The 22,529-nt window shown below is 51.4% G+C and overlaps 2 protein-coding genes across 3 annotated transcripts in view; both read left to right on the top strand.

The window, feature by feature from the left end:
* LOC120961045 (neurogenic locus Notch protein) overlaps positions 1–15,035 on the top strand; it is a 76,223-nt gene extending 61,188 nt beyond the window's left edge. The window contains exons 7-12 of one of the 2 annotated variants that reach the window (XM_040384630.2): positions 412–924; positions 1,004–1,186; positions 5,116–10,736; positions 10,813–11,134; positions 11,500–11,853; positions 11,947–15,035. In XM_040384630.2, coding sequence (XP_040240564.2) covers positions 412–924; positions 1,004–1,186; positions 5,116–10,736; positions 10,813–11,134; positions 11,500–11,853; positions 11,947–12,488 — 7,535 coding nt within the window. In that variant the 3' untranslated portion in view covers positions 12,489–15,035. Of the gene's footprint in view, positions 1–411; positions 925–1,003; positions 1,187–5,115; positions 10,737–10,812; positions 11,135–11,472; positions 11,854–11,946 lie in introns of both variants that reach the window. The other variant, XM_040384622.2, reaches the window with a different exon arrangement.
* A 4,727-nt stretch (positions 15,036–19,762) lies between these two features.
* On the top strand, positions 19,763–21,541 carry LOC120947303 (uncharacterized protein K02A2.6-like). Its single transcript, XM_040362510.2, has one exon. It carries the CDS (start codon positions 19,877–19,879, stop codon positions 21,494–21,496), a length of 1,620 nt encoding a protein of 539 aa, XP_040218444.2. The 5' UTR covers positions 19,763–19,876; the 3' UTR covers positions 21,497–21,541.
* Positions 21,542–22,529: the final 988 nt, after the last annotated feature.

The following is a 22,529-nucleotide window of genomic DNA, read 5'->3' as shown; positions in this document are numbered from 1 at the left end:
CGCGCACCGTGAGAGGAGGAAGGGTTTGCATGTTTGTTTGATCACGTCATGCATTGTAGGTTCCATCAATACGCTTTACAATCTTTCAGATACACACACTTAAACGCCGAGAATATGCACGCACAGTATCACTGTAATTTCAGAGGCGAAAAGTTGGACGACTACGAAATTCATTTGAACAGAGACATTTTCGGGTTCGTCGCTTGTCATCTGCAATGTTGGGTTGGGGGCACAATTCAAGTCATTCGTTCTATTTCTCTTACGCTATTTTTAGTGTTGTTATAATTTCATTTTAAATAGGGTTGGATGCTGGATATGCTGTTGTCTCCCACACTTTCCGCGTGCACATACGTATCAAGTTAATTAATTGCCCACACACACACTCTCTCTCTATTTTTTCTCCTACACCAGGTTTTCAAGGCAAGAACTGCGAGGAAAACACGGACGACTGCCCGGGCAACCTGTGCCAGAACGGTGGGACATGCGTGGACGGCATCAACGCCTACCACTGCAGTTGCCCGTCCAGCTTTACCGGCGAGTTCTGCGAGAACGACGTGGACGAGTGTGCGCTGCGGCCATCGATCTGCCAGAACGGGGCGACCTGCACCAACACGCACGGCAGCTACAACTGCATCTGCGTGAACGGCTGGAACGGGCCCGACTGCAGCAACAACATTGACGATTGTGTGGACGCGGCCTGCTTCAATGGGGCGACCTGTATCGACGGTGTCGGCAGCTTCTACTGCCGCTGCACGCCCGGCAAGACGGGGCTGCTGTGCCATCTGGACGATGCGTGCACGTCGAACCCGTGCCACGCGGACGCGATCTGCGACACCAGCCCGATCAACGGCTCGTTCACGTGCTCTTGCGCCGTCGGGTACAAGGGCATCGACTGCTCGGAAGACATTGACGAGTGCGATCAAGGTAAGTGTCACCAAACGGGTGTCAAAAGGAAGAGGCTTTAAGGCTAAAACTGATCCTTTTTGTCTATTTTTTGCTGCAGGTTCGCCGTGTGAGCACAACGGTATCTGCGTGAACACGCCCGGTTCGTTCGCGTGCAACTGCTCGCAAGGATTCACCGGACCGCGGTGCGAAACGAACGTGAACGAGTGCGAGTCACATCCGTGTCAGAACCAGGGCAGCTGTCTGGACGATCCCGGTACCTTCCGTTGTGTCTGCATGCCAGGTAAGTGTCTGTAGCAAATCAAGTGTGCGCGAAAGTAGACAGCGAACCCCACAGTGCGAGTCTCTATCGAACCTCCCGGAACTCCACGGTCATGGACTGTGTAGTTCGTGGGGCCGCTGTGTAATGCTCCTATCGCTCTAGAATCACATCTAGAGGTGTAGGGTGGGGGCAGACAAACATTAACCAACGACTGCGCACATGAAACCGGTTCCTTGCTAGGATGGGGAGTGTTTTTTTAAAAGCAAAACGCTTTATGTTGTTCCGCATGAGCCGAGCCGAAACCGCCCACACAACCACGCGCTCAAAGCACAGGACTCCTGCTAGAGCGGTGCGCACCGTTCGGTAACTCCATCTTGATGATTAATGTTGTACTTAGCGGAGTGGTGCCGTAGCGGACGGATCCATTTCAGCTCGCCAGGCGGAAGTCCACTAACGCGTCCGAGGCAGCCGCGCGCAGATATGATAAATATGTTGATCCGCACCGCGCACTGACCTTATTTCGATCGTGTCGCCGGTCCGCCGATCTTGATTTGCGCGTGCTCCGCTCGCACAGGATCATTATTTCTGCTGGCCGAGCATGCCCACAGAAACAAAAGACGGGACGAAGCTGTGCGAGAGCAAAACTGGGGAGAAAAGACAAAAAAAACTGGTCCTGCCTTGGACATGGTTTATTGTCATATTGCGCGGAGAGTGTGTCCCACGGTTATTGCTCTGGAGTCTGCTTTGACGAATTCCCGGCATTTCCCACATCGCCCCCCCCCCTTCCCCCCACAGTATCCGCCAGTATCTGCCCGAGCAATGCGCCAGCCAGAGGGGTCTCCGGACCAGCCTCTCCAAACAAGAAACGGAACGCGCCAACTCTCGCGAGTCGCGGTGGCCAATTTACATACAAATCACGTACGAACGACTGGATTGGCGGTGGCCGACTTGTGCTCTAGGCCCTGCGCAGCAACCGTACCCGAGTCACTCGAGTTTTGCGTTTTGCGCCAACTCCTTTGGCCACTGTGTGTGCAATCGTATGCACCGCTCGCTGCTCCGCTGTATTGGCTGTGCTTTCGTTCGGAATCGGGTTCCAGTTTTCCCATGCCCCACACAAGCCTCCACCCTCGGAACGGGACTTCCATTCCACCCCGGGCCGCTCCAGTGTCCAGACTCTGTTGCATTCCTTGGTCAGCTCTTGCAGCGAGTTTGCGGGGTTTGCGAATTCTGGTGCCTTCCTTTCGCCTCGGGTCGTCCCCCATTAGGCCGCGCGGTCGCGCTCGTCATTCGTCGCCGTTGGGAGCGCTTGGCACTGCAGCAACTATTCCTGTTATGCTCTTCTTTGGCAGTTAATTGCCTGCAGTCTGGTGGGTTTTTGCGGTTTTTCCTACTTCTCCTCCCCCTACACACATACATACGCTCACGTCGTAGCCAGTGGTGTAATTTTCCACGGTCTTGCTGTGTTCTTGGGGTACGCCTCGGCGAGAGAAATATTCTGGATATCGCAGTTTTGCAAATCTCACGATGGACACTCGGTTCCCTTTCCAGCAAACGCCGAAGCGAACATCGTAAACGCGGCGAAACGCGTGCAATCAAACCGTCATATAATGATGATGCGGTTTCGCGCACTTCGCCCTGGTCCCCTTTCGCTCGGAAATAACGCACATACCGGCGTCTTGTCGAGCGGGAGCCCGGCTGTGGTCTCGCGAGCGTGTGCGCGCTCGCACACACATCCGCCCGGAACGTTTTGGGCTGTGTTGCGGTCCGAGTTTCGGCCGGCGGGGAGGGCGAAATGAATGTTTGCATTCCATCCTCCCCATTCCGATGCCATTAGGTCGGTATGCCTTACTTCTAATTCGGTTCGCAGGCTTCAGGCATGGCACATAATTTGTACCTTTTGAGTGACGCAATGTCGGAATGAAGAAAGCAGCAGAGAGAGCTAGAGAGTCAGATACAGAGAGAGAGAAAAAGAGACAGAGAGAGAGAGAGAGAAAAAGAGACAGAGAGAGAGAGAAAAAGAGACAAAGAGACGGAAGGAGAGAGAGAGAAAGAGAGAGGAAGAGAAAACATGCATCATTGAGAATGCCCCCATCGAGAGCTATATTTTGTTTGTTCTCATGACGTCGTCCATGAAATCTGAACCGGAGCTAAACGCTGGACCGAGCGTTTGAGTTCAAGTGACACACGTTGTACAACGTGCGGTGCCAGTGGAAAAGGGAAAATGAAATTGACATTATACAATTCTTGGTTCGTTCAAACATCTTGAATTCCAAGTCCAAGATCTTGAAGAGTACTCGATCATTGTTTAACAAAGTGTTTGAGAAGTCCTCAGTCGATATTATCAAATGTTGCAATGTCCAAGCAATTGTTATTCTTGTGTGCCCAAACGTTCAAATCTTTTTCGGAAATCTTTTGGATCTACGGAGTTAACACCCGTATTAAGCTTAATCAACTCCAAAGACTGAAGTCTGTGTTATTCCAATAGAGTCTTCAACACAGTATTTGAGAAGTTCTACGTGGCATTTCGCAACTATGATCACTCGACTTTATCGCTTCATATATGTCTCTCGCTTGGAGTCGTCGTTCAAAAGAAAGAAGATGAAATGTTTATAAATCTAGTCTAGTTATAAGTCTTGTAGTAAAGCATACTGTTTGAGAATTCCTACGACATTGGGTAATTATAATCAGTTTGAACATCGCATTAGAAGGTTCTCTATTCTCTTGCTGGCAGAGCTACAGAAAGTCCCTGTCAATGTCATAAAAAAATCTGACAGAAACAAAATCCATATCAGCGTCACGTACTAAATTGTGATAATCAGAGGTGATACTCAGAATGGTTGGTGTGACCAATACATGCTTCATGCCATTTATGCGACCATCGCTTGGTCGCGACATTTTCAGTCGGTGATCATCGCGATAGGCATGGGAGATATACGGTGTTTGGGAATGGTTCCAAGAAACATAATGAGTATGGTTTCGCGCTCTGTTCGACCCGACAAATCATCAAAACAGACAGAAGAAGATAGCATGCTCATTTTGTTGCTTGAGCCCACGCGCCAAGTCCGTGATTATCATCGACAAAAATGTCGTGACCAAGTGAGTGACCAAGAGTTGGGTGCTAAACAAAATGTCACCAAGCATGTGGTTGATTCTCCAACTGTTTGAGTCTCGTCATTGATCATCTCAGTTATGTACGTGATCTGATTTGAGTTTCTTTTCAGTCATGAGTGTTGGTGACTGAAACAGTGGCACCTGGCAGCATTGTTTACAGCCAGAAAAAGTCATGATAATGCTTGCGACGGCATTAAGCTCAGCTTGTCAGTCAGAGTATCACGTTGGATTTAAGAATTCGCATGTCGCGTTTGGCATGTCATAACGCACTTTTATTGGGTATCAGCAATGAGCATCTAGCTACCACGGATATGTTTTCGTTGTTTTCGTTGGTGAAAATCTCGCGATGCTCATGACATTTTGCAGCACTGGTTCATGTCTCTTACACACGAGACATTCTATTGTGACGAGAAGATACAAATATGTCACCAAAAGCGTTAATATTTACGAAAATGATTCCAAAGTGTCTGAAATATCCCACGCTTTTGCGGGAAACTCTTTAATTCCCATGTTCATATACAGGGTTGTCCATGAGTTCTCATAGTTGTGGGACACTTCCCAGACTCTTTCTTATGGGAAGTGAACTTCATATGATGGAAATTGGACTATATGGTACCCTTTTTGAACAGGCTTATTCAAAATTCCTTCTAGATTTGTCGAACAAGGGTGCCATAGATTCCAATTCGCCTTAGATTAAGTTCATATCAAGTAAAAAGGAGGCAACAAAGTGTCCCACAGCTATGAGAACCCCTGGAAAACCCTGTAATGCCAGCTAGTATATCTAACATCCCTGAGGAACTCTCCGTTTAATGACACTCTTTTCTTTGCCCATGTTTCAGGCTACACCGGCACGCAGTGCGAGATCGACATAGACGAGTGTGCGACGAACCCATGCCTGAACGGTGGCATCTGCCGCGACATGGTCAACTCGTTCAAGTGTACGTGCGCGATTGGCTTCTCGGGGCTGCGGTGCCAGATCAACATCGACGACTGCATGTCACAGCCGTGCCGTAACGGCGGCATCTGTCACGACTCGATCGCCGGCTACTCGTGCGAATGTCAGCCCGGCTACACGGGCCTGTCCTGCGAGACGAACATCAACGACTGTCAGTCGAACCCGTGCCATCGGGGCGCTTGCATCGACGGCGACAACTCGTTCACCTGCCTGTGCAATCCGGGCTACACCGGCTACCTGTGCCAGATACAGATCAATGAGTGTGAATCGAATCCCTGCCTGTTCGGCGGTCACTGCGAGGATCTGGTCGGCGGGTACATGTGCCGCTGCCAGCCGGGCACGTCCGGTCCTAACTGTGAAGTGAACGTGAACGAGTGCCACAGCAACCCGTGCCGGAACGGGGCCAAGTGCATCGACGGCATCAACCGGTACACCTGCCAGTGCGTGCCGGGCTACACCGGCTTCCACTGCGAGACGAACATCAACGAGTGTGCGTCGGACCCGTGCGCGAACGGAGGCGTCTGTATGGACCTGGTCAACGGGTTCCGGTGCGAGTGTCCGCGCGGCTACTTCGACGCCCGCTGCTTGAGCGACGTGGACGAGTGCGCCTCGAACCCGTGCATCAACGGCGGCCGCTGCGAGGATGGTGTGAACCAGTTCATCTGCCACTGTCCGCCCGGGTACGGTGGACGGCGGTGTGAGATCGACATCGACGAGTGTGGCTCGAACCCGTGCCAGCACGGCGGCATCTGCCGCGACGGCCTCAACGCGTACACCTGCCAGTGCATGCCGGGGTACACCGGGCGCAACTGCGAGATCAACATCGACGACTGCGTGAACAATCCGTGCCGCAACGGGGGCTCCTGCATCGATCTGGTTAACGGGTACAAGTGCGTCTGCCGCGGACCGTTCACCGGGCGCGACTGCGAGTCCAAGATGGACCCGTGCCAGCCGAACCGCTGCCGGAACGGGGCCAAATGCTCACCGAGCCCGAACTATCTCGACTTCGCCTGCTCCTGCACGCTAGGCTACACCGGCCGGCTGTGCGACGAGGACATCAACGAGTGTGCGCTGTCGTCGCCTTGCCGGCACGGTGCGACCTGCCGGAACACGAACGGCTCCTACCACTGCATCTGTGCGAAGGGGTACGAGGGGCGGGACTGCACGATCAACACCGACGACTGTGCGTCGTTCCCGTGCCAGAACGGGGGCACCTGCCTCGACGGGATCGGCGACTACACCTGCCTGTGCGTGGACGGGTTCGAAGGCAAGCACTGCGAGGTCGACATCAACGAGTGTCTGTCGATGCCGTGCCAGAACGGCGCGACCTGCAACCAGTACGTCAACTCGTACACCTGCACCTGCCCGCTCGGGTTCAGCGGGATGAACTGCCAAACGAACGACGAGGACTGCACGGAAAGCTCGTGCATGAACGGGGGCACCTGCATCGACGGCATCAACAGCTACAACTGCTCCTGCGAGACGGGTTACACCGGCTCGAACTGCCAGTATCGCATCAACAAGTGCGACTCGCAGCCGTGCCGGAACGGGGCCACGTGCCATGACTACGAGAACGACTACACGTGCCACTGCTCGTACGGGTACACCGGCAAGCAGTGCCTGGAGTACGTCGACTGGTGCTCGCAAAATCCGTGCGAAAACGGTGCCACCTGCACGCAGCAGGAAAACACGTACCATTGCGCGTGCGCCGCCGGCTGGACGGGCAAGCTGTGCGACGTGGAGATGGTATCGTGCAAGGATGCGGCCGCACGGAAGGGCGTGGACGCGAAGCACCTCTGCCATAACGGGACGTGCGAGGACTTTGGCAACTCGCATCGGTGTCGGTGCGCGCGCGGCTACACCGGATCGTACTGCCATCACGAGATCAACGAGTGCGAGTCGCAACCGTGCCGGAACGGGGGCACGTGCAAGAACCTGATCGGCTCGTACCGGTGCCAGTGCCGGGCCGGGTTCCAGGGCCAGAACTGCGAGCTGAACATCGACGAGTGCAAGCCGAACCCGTGCCGAAATGGTGGCATCTGTCACGATCTCGTCAACGGGTACAAGTGCTCCTGCCCGCCCGGCACGATCGGCGTGCTGTGCGAGATCAACACGGACGACTGTACGCCGGGCGCCTGCCACAACAATGGCAGCTGCGTGGACAAGGTCGGCGGGTTCGAGTGCCGCTGCCCGCCCGGCTTTGTGGGGGCCCGGTGCGAGGGCGACATCAACGAATGTCTGTCGAATCCGTGCTCGAATCCGGGCACGCTCGACTGCGTGCAGCTGGTGAACGACTATCACTGCAACTGCAAGCCGGGCCACATGGGCCGACACTGCGAGGTGAAGGTGGACTTTTGCGCCAACAGCCCCTGCCTGAACGGCGGACAGTGCTCGACGCGCCAGTCCGGCCATCACTGCGTGTGCGCCGACGGGTACTACGGGAAGAACTGCGAGTTCAGCGGCCACGACTGCGACTCCAATCCCTGCATTAACGGGCTGTGCCAGATCGCGGACGATGGTGGCTATCGGTGCGACTGTCCGCTCGGCACGAGCGGCGTGAACTGCGAGCTGGACATACTGGACGAGTGCACATCGGCGCCGTGTGAGAAGGGCGCCCCGTGCCAGAACAAGTTGGGCGACTTCGAGTGTCTCTGCCCGCCGAAGTGGAGCGGCAAAACGTGCGGCACGTACGATCCGCACTACCACGGCTGGTACGATACGACGCAGCAGCAGGGCGGCCGTGGGCACAAGCATGGCGGCGCGGCTCTGCCAAACATCTACGCGATCGACCTGGAGTACCAGCGGTCGCAGTGCGTGAAGAAGGGCTGCCGGGAGAAGCAGGGCAACCACCGGTGCGACGAGGAGTGCAACACGTACGCGTGCGACTTCGACGGGAACGACTGTTCGCTCGGCATCAATCCGTGGCTGAACTGCACCGCCAGCATCAACTGCTGGGAGGTGTTCATGGACGGGTTCTGCAACGAGGAGTGCAACAATGCGGCCTGCCTGTTCGATGGGCGCGACTGCGAGAAGAAGCTGCAGCCGTGCAATCCGATCTACGACGCGTACTGCCAGAAGCACTACGCGAACGGGTTCTGCGACTACGGCTGCAACAATGCGGAGTGCAACTGGGACGGGCTGGACTGCGAGAACGAGAAGGAGCCGGCCCAGCTGGCGGAGGGTGCGATCTCGATCATACTGCTGATGGATGCGGCCACGTTCCGGCTGAACGCGATCCAGTTCCTGCGCGATCTGGGGCACCAGCTGCGGACGACGGTTCGCATCAAGAAGAACGCGGCCGGCATGGAGATGATCTACCCGTGGAAGGGTGGCACCGCACTGCAGGGCCTAACCGACAGCGAGTTCGGGCGGAAGCACCACGTGGTGTACACGGAAACGCGCCAGATCGGGATTCAGGTGTACCTGGAGCTGGACAACCGGAAGTGCATCGGGATGAGCGGCGCGGAATGCTTCGGGACGGCGAACGAGGCGGCCGAGTTTCTGGCGGCCACGGCCTCGAAGCACTCGCTGTCGAAGCAGTTTCCGATCTACCAGGTGAAGGGCGTCAATCCGGACGACGATGGGCTGCCGGGTGCGACGAACGTCAACTACGTGCTGGTGGGCTTCTTCGGCCTGCTGCTGATGGTGTTGGTGACCGTGCTGGTGGTGAATCGGAAGCGCGCCCACGGTATCACCTGGTTCCCGGAGGGTTTCTTCACCGCAAACACGAACGTGCGGCGGCCGTCGCGCCGCCGCCCGGACGGGCAGGAGATGCGCAACCTCAACAAGAACCCGTCGATGGTGGACATGGTGGTGGCGAACGGAGGCGGCCATGGCAGTGCTGGCGGGGCCGGTGGCCACGGTATGATGGGGCATGGGCAGCCGTGGTGCAACAGCGACGACGAGTCGGAGATGCCGACGGCCCGGAAGCGCATGCGGGCGATCGACCAGGGCTACTCGAGCGACCACACGGCGATCACGGACTACGAGGAGACGGAACCACGCGTCTGGGCGCAGCAGCACTTCGAGGCGGCCGACATACGGGACCATCCGGCGATGATGACGCCGCCGACGCACCACGACGGCGATGTGCGGGATGTGGATGTGCGCGGCCCGTGCGGCATGACGCCGCTGATGGTGGCGGCGGTCCGGGGCGGCGGCCTCGACTCGGGCGAGGACATTGACTCGACGGACGATTCGGCGGCGCAGATCATCTCGGAGCTGGTGGCACAGGGCGCCGAGCTGAACGCAACCATGGACAAGACGGGCGAAACGTCGCTCCATCTGGCGGCACGGTACGCGCGGGCGGACGCGGCGAAACGGTTGCTGGACGCGGGCGCAGAAGCGAACAGCCAGGACAACACGGGCCGGACGCCGTTGCACGCGGCGGTGGCAGCGGACGCGATGGGCGTGTTCCAGATACTGCTGCGCAACCGGGCGACGAACCTGAACGCGCGCATGCACGATGGCACGACGCCGCTGATACTGGCGGCGCGGCTCGCGATCGAGGGCATGGTGGAGGATCTGATCCAGGCCGATGCGGACATCAACGCGGCGGACAACAGTGGCAAGACGGCGCTGCACTGGGCGTCGGCGGTGAACAACGTGGACGCGGTCAACATACTGCTGACGCACGGTGCGAACCGGGACGCGCAGGACGACAAGGACGAGACGCCCCTGTTTCTGGCGGCGCGCGAAGGCTCGTTCGAGGCGTGCCGGGCCCTGCTGGACAACTTCGCCAACCGGGACATTACCGACCATATGGACCGGTTGCCGCGGGACGTGGCGAGCGAGCGACTCCATCACGACATAGTGCGCCTGCTGGATGAGCACGTGCCCCGGTCGCCCCAGATGGTGACGACGATATCGGCGGGCAGCGGGGCGGGCACGGCCGGCGGCGGCGGCGGTGGCAACACGATCATGTCGCCGACGCACGCCCACATGATCACGCACCCGACCATCATCGCTTCGGCGAAGCAGAGCAAGCAGAAGAAGCAGCGCCAGCAAAAGATGAACGGCGGTGGCGTTGGCGGTGGGGGCGGTGTAGTGGCAGGATCTTCGGCACAGGCAGCCGCGGCAGCACAGGCGGCGGCGGCGGCAGCGGCAGCAGTGGCCAACATGGGCGGCGGGCTGTCGCTCGGCCAAAACCCGACCAGCCCGCAGGACGGCAGTTGCGGGGCGGCCGAACTAGTCGCGGGCAGCATGCGGCGAAAAGCGGTAGCAAAGAAGCCGACCGGTGCGGCAAAGAAGGCGTCCGGCGGCGGTGGCTCCGGCGGTGCCACTCCCGGGCACGGTGGGCTGACCGAGCTGGGGCTGGCGGACGATCAGCTCAGCTCGGTCGAGTCGCCGATCGCGAACCTCAACAGCCCGTACGACTCGGTCAGCCTCTACTCGAACGCGATGACCGTCCACCAGCTGGACGCGATCAGCCCTAACGGGAGTGGAGCGGTTGCCGGCAACGGCATGATGCCGAAGAAACCTCCCAGCTACGAAGACTGCATAAAGGTAAGTGGCTGCTCGCAGCATTTGTAGTTTGGTTTGTGTGCTTTAATGACTAATGTTTTTTTTGTATTCTTTGCAGAGCGCACAGTCGATGCAATCGCTGCACAATATTCAGCTCGACAACTACGGCTACTCGCTCGGGAGCAACGTCACCGGTGGCGGCGGCAATCAATTCTCCGACCTGCTCATGAGCCAACAGCGATCACTGAACAATGGCGGAGGGGGAAGCGGCGGTGGTGTCGGGTCGCTCGCGTCCAACGGTATGGGCCCGGGCGGGAACAACCTGATGCACACGGCCATGCACACGATGGGCGAGAGTGGTCTCAGCCCGCCGTACTCCAACCAGTCGCCACCACACTCGGTGCAGAGCAACATGGCGCTCTCGCCTCAAGGTTATATAGGTAAGTGTCGCACTAATCCGCTCGGTGCTGCAGCTACGCTCTTCCCTTCTGCAAGCTTACTGTTATAATCATCACTTGCAAGGCTCAACGAGAAGTGCCGGGTTTTATTTCTCATTTCTTTCCGTACAGTTACATGCTATAATATGCTATGATCTAGTCTAATCTAATCTAATCTATAATCTAATCTTAAATCTACAATAATGGATATAATACTTACTAACACTTTCTCTCTCTCTCTCTCTCTCTCTCTCTCTCTCTCTCTCTTTCTCTTTCTCTCTATCTTGCTTTGTTTCAACCTTTCTCGCTTGGTTTGTCTCGCTGCGTTTGGCGCGCTACAGTGTCTCCCGATCACAACGCCTTTGCAGGTTCTCCCTCACCCGCCAAAACGCGACCCAGCCTGCCGACCTCACCGACCCACATCCAGGCGATGAGGCACGCGCAGCAGCAAAAGCACAACATACAGATGATCTCCAGCAGCAACCTACAGCAGCAGCAGCAGCAGCAGCAGCAGCAACAGCAGCAGCAGCAGGGTGGCACCAGCTTAGGCTGCAATGGTGGAGGCGGCCCGCAGCAACAGCAGATGGGCGGTGGGTTGAGCAGTAGCAACGGGGGCAATACCGGCAACGCCACCTCGAACAGTGCAATGCTGGCCGGGCTGCAGATGAACTTCGTGAACGGTTCCAGCGGGCTCGAGCTGGCCGGATTCTGCAGTCCTGCTGGTACGTTAGACAGAGCGAGAGTGCGAACAGGTTAAAGAAACAAGGGAATGAATGTTCACTAACTCCACCTTTCTTTTTTTGCCATATTTCTAGGTCAAGGATCTCAAGCATCGACCTCACAGAACACCACCGGCACGACCAACTCCGCGATGACGGTTGCGTCCGCGCACCTGTCGCCGCTGAGTCAGCAGCAACAGCAGCAGGTGTTGGCAATGGTTGCACAGCAGCAGGCACAGCTGAACAGCCAGCAGCAGCAGCAGCAGCAGCAGGCTCATCATCAGATGCAGCAGCAACAGCTACAGCAGCAGCAGCAACAGCAGCAGCAACAGCAGCAGCAACAGCAGCAGCAGCAGCAGCAGCAACCGCAGCAGCAGCAGCAACAACAACAATCATCCTTCTACCAATATCTCACCCCGCCGAGCCAGCACAGCGGCGGTGTGACGCCCCAGCATCTGGTGCAGACGCTCGACAGCTACCCAACGCCATCGCCGGAATCGCCCGGCCACTGGTCAAGTTCCTCGCCGCACTCGACGTCCGACTGGTCCGAGGGCGTGCAGTCGCCGGCCAACAACGTGTACGTAACGAGTGCGGCCGGCCACCAGGCGAACAAGGGCTCCGAGGCGATCTACATCTAGCGCGGCTGGTGCGGCCGGATGGACAAACGAAACTTTGGGTTACGAGGGGCCGCGGAGCCGGGTGGGTTTGAGGCTTTCCCTTCCCTGTCCCTGGCACAATACCCGAATAGAATCTTGTTGTTGACGTACTGCGCGTTTTGTGTGCGCTTTTGTTTAGGTTACGCTAGGGCTGTTAGGTGTTAGGGCAAAATCCTCCCTTTCCTTTATTTGCAGACAAAACATGCGCAAAACCGTAGGCGAACGGGGAGGAGGGCAAAGAGAAAGATACATTTTATTTTATTTTCTTTTTAAAGTACACTCGACAGAAGCAAACGTATTATATAAGTTTTAATGAGAGATATGCGCGAATGTGTATAGCAAAATCTAAGAGGGAAGAAAAGGACTAAACAATGGCGCTGTAATTGCACATATCTGTTTTTAGTGCGTAGTGTAGCAAACGTGCTAGCTTGTAAGTTAAAACGCAGAGTAGCTGGTATAGAAAAGATGCTTCGCAGGAGGATGCCCGACAGCAGGAGGATGCCCGACAGCAGGAGCAAGATGGGAGAAAAAAGGAGCAGACAGAGGAATAGAGAAAAGTGAGGAAGCCTTATTTAGACTTTTTTTACAAACATAATTTAGGGTTATCCTTTTTTATAGTACGTAGCTGTATAACTTAGCGATCCTTTGGTGCCGTATATGTTCCGAGTGGTGCACGCGCATTTTTTTTAACTAAAAACAAAACTTCGCACCGACTGCTATAACGAAAACAGATCCCTTCCGCCCCGGACTAGAAATGGTTTGGCTGGTGTTTGCTACTGCATTTGCCGCGCCACCATTACCACTCCGCAGCTGGGGCCAGACGATGGCGGGGTTCGATTTTGTACATAGAAACTGTTTGTTAATTGTTTGTATAAGCTCTGTGTGTGTGTGTGTGTTTTTTTACGCTCTCTTCGACAACACACGCATCCATACACAATCTCACTGTCCCCTTCCGGGACGCGCAGCATAAAAGACTATCCCGGAAGAGTAATATATTTTATGTTATTACATAGTGCGCTTTTACAAAGGTTATAAGAGGTTGTATGTGTGTGTGAGGGAAAGAGGGAGAGAGAGAAAAAAGAGATGGAGAGAGAAGAGAGAGAAAAGAGAGAAGAGAGAGTGAGCGAGAGGAGAAAAATAGAAACAATGCGACGGGCGATCAGTCCTAAACCTTCTTCCCTTAAATTCATTCACAACGGGGTTGACGATCGACGTGTGTACTTTATGTTTTATATATATTTTTTTTATAACCGTGTATTATTCACGTCAGCGATGCAGCGGTAGCGCTGCAGCTTACTACACAATTAGAAATCCTGCAGATGCCGTAGCCAACGTTGTCTCGCATGAGCAAAAGCATGACAGTTGCTACTAATCAGTTGATTTTTTTTAAATGTTCGCACCATTTCCGAGATACTTTTGTCTAATCGTGTGAAGGGGAATTCGTTCCAGAGGAAACGCTAAGCCGCTTCCTTCGTACAAAGCGCCCCTATACGTTGGCAACGAAAGATATTTTCGATTTAAATTTGAACTCTTTAGAACTCTCTTCAAAAAACACCCTCCACACAACCCGTCCCGCTATTGTTCCATTTTATTAGCTTAATAATTATTACACGAGCAACAACAAAAACATTTTATCATTAAACTAGCCGCTATATTAAAAAAAATCTAGCCGCTAAGTGTGTAGAATATTCAAATAATTGTCGTAATCTCTTAACGCAAACAAACAACTCACTTGTTAGTAGTTTCTCTTTGTTTCGTTTAGTTGTGAATTTTAAGCAAGTTCTCTTGTTTTACTTTTCGAGTGTGTCTAATGCAGCACACACAGACACATACGTACGAGGGCTGCTGCTGCGTGTGGTCCGTCGCACTGTGCCGCAATTCAGCAGCACATAACAACAACTCTTTCTATTGCCCAATCAAAAAACTCACTCCACTTAAAGAGACGAAGTAGAAAAAAATGGAACCCCTTGATCAAGCAAAACAATATACGCCGGTGTGTGTTTGCAGTTTTACTCATATTTTATTTCGTTTATTATTTAGCAGACTAGTGAGGAAGGAGAGCGCTTCTCGCCTTGAGCCCTTGTGCGAGTTGTTGTTGTGCGGTGTGTTTGCGAAAGCGTTGAATGCAGTCAGAGAGTATGTGGAAGTATTTTAGCCAATGATGAGCTGCAAGGGCGTGTTAAAGAATGCAAACACAAAACATGGAAACAAAGAGCTTAATCCTCACTGCAGCAGCAGCAGCAGCAGCAGCAAATCGAACTTTTACTTATGTTTAATGTACGAACAAACATGATTGAATCGTGATTATCGGCCCAACTTAGAGCCCTGATAGAGGAGAACAGGTAAAGGGTATGCAAAGTTAAGTCGAATGGAACATAAAAAATACAAACAAGGCAAATTATGACAACCACGTACATGAATCGCCGTAGCATCTTTGGTAAAGTAAACGGCCGAAGACGATGCGGTTAGAAAGCGCAACAAGTAGATGCAGGAATTTTAAATAAAATATCTTTTAAAAATAATAGTGAACTTTTCGGTCTTGTAGAGTTATTTATTTGAGTGTTGTTTGAAATGCGAAACATTACATTATTTATTAGGTACATTCGAACAATTTGTCTTCTTCCGAAATCGTTCACGTGGAGGTATTCACAACATCTAGTTTACTCGGCAAGGACACAATAAGACTCTCAAGTGTATTCTAACCAAGTGGTTAAGGATGCAATTTTGCTCTTTCTGATGCTCCTCAACAAAACGTTATTAAGTATTACTTCAGAAACTCCAAACAATATTACGGAATATCAGCAGAGTTAGAAAGTCCTCTTTGTCTTGCTTATGGTGTGGTATTTGTAAATTTCATATTAAGGCCATCACACGGATGCAAAACTACCACTTTTAGACTCTCGCTATTAATGCATTGCATTAATTACAAAGCCATTATGAAGGTACGCACCGGACCAGAGGTTTGAAGACCATGGGTCCTGTATTGAAGTACTGTTGAACCGTTCAACTGTGCTCCCATAGTACAAAACAAGTTTTTCTTCCCTTTGCAAGGTTATATTGCGGTTCGGCTTCAGAGTCCAGTTTCTGGGCTCTCTAAAACTAGTCCGCAACTGGTGACTTTATATTAACCAACCTCTATAAAAACTAGTTCCGGCAACTTAGGCCATCTGTTCTTTTTCTGTGAGGAAACATCTTTGCTAGGTTCACGTTTGTGCTTTCTGATAGCTCTGTTTTGTTTTGTTCTGGTTTGCCCGGTTTTCCTTTACTTTATAGAGTATGTTACTTTATCTTTTGTATTGTTGTATTTGAATCCATCGTTAGTTTTGCCTTTTGCTTTTATCCTATTATCCAATCTTTTATTGCGCTCAAACGTTGTATGATCTCCAAAACTTCTCTTTTTCTGTTGGAAAGAAAACCTTCCATATGTGTGTGGTGATTTCCGAAATATTATTTTTATTAATAACAGCTTTTTATTTTGTCCAATCGAGTAGTTGCATCCATCCTTGCTAAGATCAATTACAAGACTGACGATTTTCTTCCTCTCCTCGAAAAGCCTCCTATTTTGACACTTCCGTACGAACGGATGTATCGCATCTCGCTATCTCACTCTCTCTGCGATTAACCTGATTTTTATTTTGAATGCGCCGATACTTTTCGTTAATCGCTATTCTATCGTAACTGTTTTCATCTTCTACTTAATAAAGTTATATTTGTATGTTCCTATCTGATTATCTGATTATCTGATCATCCTGAAATGGTTGTTACTTGCACTATTCGAATCTATGATATATATTTATTTTCCTTCCTGCTCTCGATCCCTACTGTGTAGGATTGCGCCCCTCACTAGATAGTTAAAACTCGCGACTCGAGTTTTCCAAGGGAGCAAAAATCAGCACAGTTACCATATTCACCGGAGAGCGCTAACAAGTGTCAAGCAAGAGCTACCCGCCAAGGACTCTATGCAAGATTTGCTAGCAAGGTTGTTGTGGGAACGCAGCCTCAGCAGCGCCAGCTGCTCGACGTCGACATTCGCCTGTCGACTATTGAAGCACGATCGTGTTGAGTGTCTGAGTGTTCCCGTATTGGCGAACAAGGACCGGAGCCGCATGAGAGTTGATACCGAGCGCTCAAGGGCAACGGACGGTTGCACACCCACACACCAGTATTCGCGTATCGTCCTATGTGTTATTTAACGTGTTTCCTATTATATCTTAAATAAAGTGTAAGAATCACAACAGTTGGCGACGAGGATTTTTAAAGTTTGTGACGAATTTTTATCGGAAGTGAATTTCGCGTAGTGCAAAGCTATTCCACCGACAAGGAAACGCCGCAGGATGAGCCAAGAAGAAGATGAACGTCGATCATCGCAAGGTTGGCAAAACGTGATTGCCCCGGTTACAGTGCACGCACCGCAAGATACAGGTCAACGTCCCCAAGTGCCACTGACCCAGTTCGTACAGCAAAATGGTTCGGTCCCACAATTTTCTGCATCGTCAGTACAGAATGTTCCGGAAAGTGATAATTCTGCAACGGCACAAATTTTGAAACTAATGCAACAGCAGATGGCGCAACAGCAGCAAATTTTGTTGCAATTAATGCAGCAAACGAAAGCGCCTATCGAACTAACCCCCCTTGAGCAAATACTCGATTCCTTATGCGGTCACATTAAGGAATTCAGGTATGACGAAGAAAACGGTTCAACTTTCGCTGCATGGTACACGAGATACGAGGATCTTTTCCTTAAAGACGCTGCACGCTTGAAAGACGAGGCAAAAGTGCGTTTATTGATGAGAAAATTGGGAACCTCTGAACACGACCGTTACACCAGCTACATACTGCCAAAGCATCCGCGTGATTACAGTTTGCAGGAAACAGTTGCTAAATTGACCAGCTTATTTGGCACGAAAGAATCCTTGCTTCATCGACGATACAAGTGTTTGAAGCTAACCAAACTTCGCACCGAGGATTTTATCACTTTCGCGTGCCGGGTCAATCGTGGCATCGTCGATTTTGAGCTGGGAAGGCTAACGGAAGAGCAGCTAAAGTGTTTAGTGTTCGTTTGCGGTATGAAGGGCGAAGAAGACATCGAGTTTCGTACACGTCTTTTACATCGCATCGAGGAGAACCAGGATGTAACCCTTGACCAACTTTCTGCTGAGTGTCAACGTATGACGAATTTGCGTCAGGATAGTGCGATGATTGAACGTGACCGCAGTGATCAAGTATTTTCCGTTCAACGTAACGCAAATCGGAATCAGCGCACCAACACAGGCCCGTCTCATTACACCAACGAACAGCGTACAGGTAAACCTAGTCGACCATGCTGGTTATGTGGATCCCTGCATTGGACTCGCGAGTGCACTTACAAGACGCACACATGCACACAATGCGGATCGGTCGGCCATCGCGAAGGTTTCTGTAAGCAGCAACGTACCAAGAATCAGCCCCATCGAAAGAAGACTTTTCGTAAACGAGCCAATATGCAAAGTGTCACCGTGAATGTGAACAGCCTACATCATCGGAGGAAATTTTTATCGTGTTCGGTCAACGGTTCACAAATTCGGCTCCAACTGGATACAGCATCGGACATCACCGTGATTAGTCGTCGGCTTTGGAAACGCATCGGTAGCCCGCAATTATTCCCATCATCTGTAATCGCGAAATCGGCATCTGGTGACAAACTCGAAATGGATGGCGAATTTCGAGCAACGGTTGGAATCAACGGGCAGGAGAAGCAAGCTGTAATTTTCGTGGCAAAAGGAGAATTGGCCTTGCTGGGAATCGACCTTGCTGAAGCTTTCTCCTTATGGTCTGTGCCTATAGACCAGCTGTGTAACAATGTTACCAGCACAGCTACTACTCCGGAGGGAATCGTTCGAAAATTTCCCGGCCTGTTTAAATCAACGATGGGTTTTTGTGCGAAAGCTGAGGTTACACTACACCTGAAGCCGAATTGCAGTCCAGTTTTCTGCGCAAAACGTCCCGTAGCTTATGCTATGCGCGATGCAGTGGACGCCGAACTTGATAGACTGGAGCGGCTCAATATCATCACACCAGTCCAGCACTCCGAGTGGGCAGCACCGATTGTAGTGGTACGCAAGTCGAATGGACAACTGAGAATATGCGGAGACTATTCGACGGGACTCAACGCATCACTCCACCCCCATGACTATCCGCTGCCGCTGCCACAGGACATCTACACCAAACTGGGTAACTCGACAATTTTTAGCCAAATTGACTTATCTGATGCTTTCTTACAGGTCCCCATTGCCGAGCAAAGTCGCCGCTTGCTCACCATAAACACGCAAGGGTTGTACCTGTATAATCGCCTGCCACCAGGGATTAAAGTAGCACCAGGCGCATTTCAGCAGCTTATGGACCAAATGCTTGCTGGAATGGAACGTGTCGCGAGTTACATGGACGACGTTATCGTTGGTGAACGAACACAACGGGAACACGACGACGTACTAAACGAAACCCTGAGACGCATTCAGGAGTATGGTTTCACCATCCGCCCGGAGAAATGTTCGTTCAACAAACGCCAAGTTCGCTACCTTGGTCACATCCTCGATAACCACGGCATTCGTCCAGACCCAGCCAAAATAGCTGCGATAAAGGATCTTTCAGCGCCAACCGACGTTAGTGGTGTACGTTCCTTTCTTGGCGCCGTTAACTATTATGGAAGATTCATCCCGAACATGCGCAAGCTTCGATACCCGTTGGACAACCTACTGAAAGAAGGCAGTTCGTTGAAGTGGTCCCCTGAATGTCAAAAAGCCTTCGAGCAGTTCAAAAGTATCCTATCATCGGAACTGCTCCTGACGCACTACGATCCAAGGCGTGAGATCGTTGTATCCGCGGACGCGTCATCCGTCGGATTAGGCGCAACAATCGGTCACAAGTTCCCCGATGGAACTTTTAAAGTTGTGCAGCATGCGTCCCGTGCACTTACAAAGGCAGAGAAAAACTACAGCCAGATAGATCGGGAAGGCTTGGCAATTATCTTCGCTGTGACGAAATTCCATATTTTTATATTTGGACGGCATTTTACTCTACAAACAGACCACAAGCCACTTTTGAGAATTTTCGGCAGCAAGAAAGGCATCCCCGTTTACATTGCCAATCGCTTGCAGAGATTCGCGCTCACCTTACAGCTGTATGATTTCGACATCAATTACGTATCGACCGACAGTTTTGGGAACGCCGACATCCTTTCGCGACTGATTCGAAATCACGAAAAATTAGAGGAGGATTACGTGATTGCTAGCATCGGCCTAGAGGAGGACATACGATCAGTCGTCGTTAACTCATTGAGTTCAGTTGCATTAAATGCAACGGATGTCGCAACGGCTACTAAATCCGATCCCATTATGAGCAAAGTCATACAGTTTGTACGACAAGACTGGCCACGTAACAGTACGTTCAGTGGTGAGCTGGCATGCTTCTACGCTAGGAAGGAAGCTTTATCAGAGATGGGAGGCTGTCTCTTATTCGGGGAGAGAGTCATCATACCAAAGGCTCTCCGGCAACGATGCCTGCGTCAACTACATCACGGCCATCCAGGTGTACAAAGGATGAAGTCGATCGCACGAAGCTACGTCTACTGGCCGAAGATAGACACTGATATCGCTGAACTTGTAGCATCTTGTAACGCTTGTGCATCCGCAGCGAAATCACCCCCACACGCTAGCCCGGTATCATGGCCTGAGATAACTGCACCGTGGCAACGTATCCACATCGATTATGCTGGCCCCATCGACGGTTTCTCCTACTTAATCGTAGTCGATGCTTTCTCTAAATGGCCAGAGGTAATAAGGACTGCCAGCACAACTTCCAAAGCGACCATACGAATCCTTAATACCATGTTTGCGCGATACGGTATGCCAGTAACCCTTGTTAGCGATAATGGTTGCCAATTCATCAGTTCCGAATTTGAGGATTTTTGTATTTGTAACGGTATAGAGCACCTCACATCCGCCCCGTTCCACCCTCAGTCTAACGGGCAAGCGGAACGCTTCGTGGATACATTCAAGCGCGCCATAACCAAAATCACGAGCGATGGAACTGCGATAGAAGATGCACTTGACACGTTTTTACAAACATATCGCGCCACGCCAAATCCTCAAGTGCCAAATAACGAAGCGCCAGCGACAGTAATGTTCGGACGACAAATTCGCACTTGTTTAGAGCTTATACGCCCTGTGCCTAAACCGCAAGAAACCAATAACGATGAGCAACGACGCAATTTCGTCCCAAATGATCTAGTCTTCGCTAAGATTTACTCGCAGAACGGATGGAAATGGAAGCCAGGAAGAATATTGCGGAAATGCGGCAATGTAATGTACTGTGTTATGACAGGGACCATAAGATTATACGAAGCCATATCAACCAACTACGTCGTCGGGTCCCTTCTAACCAGCAATCCAGTAAGCGTGATCAACACCTTTTGCCGCTACATATTCTCTTGGATGAGTGGAACCTTACGCCTCCGTCGTCGTCACCTGATTCATCGTCATCATCGTCCTCATCGTCTCCATCGTCATTGTCGTTGTCGCCACCGTCCGATTCAGCTCCGTGTAATCTATCACCGTCGTCCGCTGAATCATCATCTTATAGGACCGTGTCCCAATCATCAGCATCACCACCTCCTGAACGTGATTGCATCCCTGAAGAGTCGCATCGAGGAGCACAGCCGGTACCACCACCACGCCGCTCTTTTAGAGATAGAAAAGCACCGCGTTGGTTCGACCCGTACCTGCTGTATTAAAAGAAGGGAGATGTTGTGGGAACGCAGCCTCAGCAGCGCCAGCTGCTCGACGTCGACATTCGCCTGTCGACTATTGAAGCACGATCGTGTTGAGTGCCTGAGTGTTCCCGTATTGGCGAACAAGGACCGGAGCCGCATGAGAGTTGATACCGAGCGCTCAAGGGCAACGGACGGTTGCACACCCACACACCAGTATTCGCGTATCGTCCTATGTGTTATTTAACGTGTTTCCTATTGTATCTTAAATAAAGTGTAAGAATCACAACAAAGGTGATATGAAGATGTAGAAATAAATTCTAGCTCCAAAATCTGTACTGTTAACTGAATTCTGAATGTATTTCTTGGGGTACTCATTACAAATTGCTGTGTTCCGTTAGCGATGTTTACATTTTTGGGTTTGTACGCTGGCTTAATTTCCCCTCTTTCCGTGGACATACAAATGTTTCCTAATGATTAGTCAAGACCCCACCCTTTGACCCCATAACTTGCATAACTAACTACGTAGATGGCGCTATTGTGAAAAGGGGAGTAGTTGTGTCATTGCCTCGAGATGGCGCTGCTATTGATTTTATGGCTTGACTATGGTGTAAATCAAATTGCCTATAGTTTGGCGCCTTTCAATCCTAAACACCTACAATGTGTAGTATCCACAATGGATATTTTGAAATGGAGATACTCAATATCGATCAAATTAATATGTACCCAGTAATTAGTATTTTTACCTTGGCAAAATTACATTACTATGTAGATTGTGTCTCGTTTGTTTTCACCAGTTTTGTCTCCTTGTATTCTATCCATTCATTATTATTATCATTATTTCGTTTCGGTCTGTTCTTGACTTTGTAGTAGTTCTCCTTGTGTCCGCTAATTAAAGCTGTGAAATTTATCAAATTTGTCGGTTTTCTCGTATGTAGTTATATATTCTTCCACTATTGCCGTGGCAATTTGTGGTGTCTCATTTATTTCTTGTACATAGATGGACATCGTATCTGTGGTACGGCAACTGTAGCTACCCATCACCATGAACATGATGACAAAGATTAGCGGTGCAAAGAAGATCGGATTAGATCAATCCGGATGGGATTACACCATGGAACAGGGGACTGGATGAAGGACCATCACTATAAAGGGACGACATGATAAAGCAAGATTGATACAGGACGCAGACCGAGACAGACAAACATTGAGGGTACCACAGTGAAACAACTAGCACTAAATGACCGATAAAAACTATTTCTAACTACTAAATAAAACTA

The sequence above is a fragment of the Anopheles coluzzii genome, chromosome X (assembly GCF_943734685.1).
Source record: "Anopheles coluzzii chromosome X, AcolN3, whole genome shotgun sequence".
Lineage (NCBI taxonomy): Eukaryota > Metazoa > Arthropoda > Insecta > Diptera > Culicidae > Anopheles > Anopheles coluzzii.
The sequence above is the reverse complement of the archived record's forward strand: the minus strand, read 5'-3'. Positions and strand labels throughout refer to the sequence as shown.

Coding starts and splice junctions, on each gene's coding strand:
- LOC120947303 (XM_040362510.2), top strand. CDS start 19,877: ATGAGCAAAGTCATACAGTTTGTACGACAAGACTGGCCACGTAACAGT.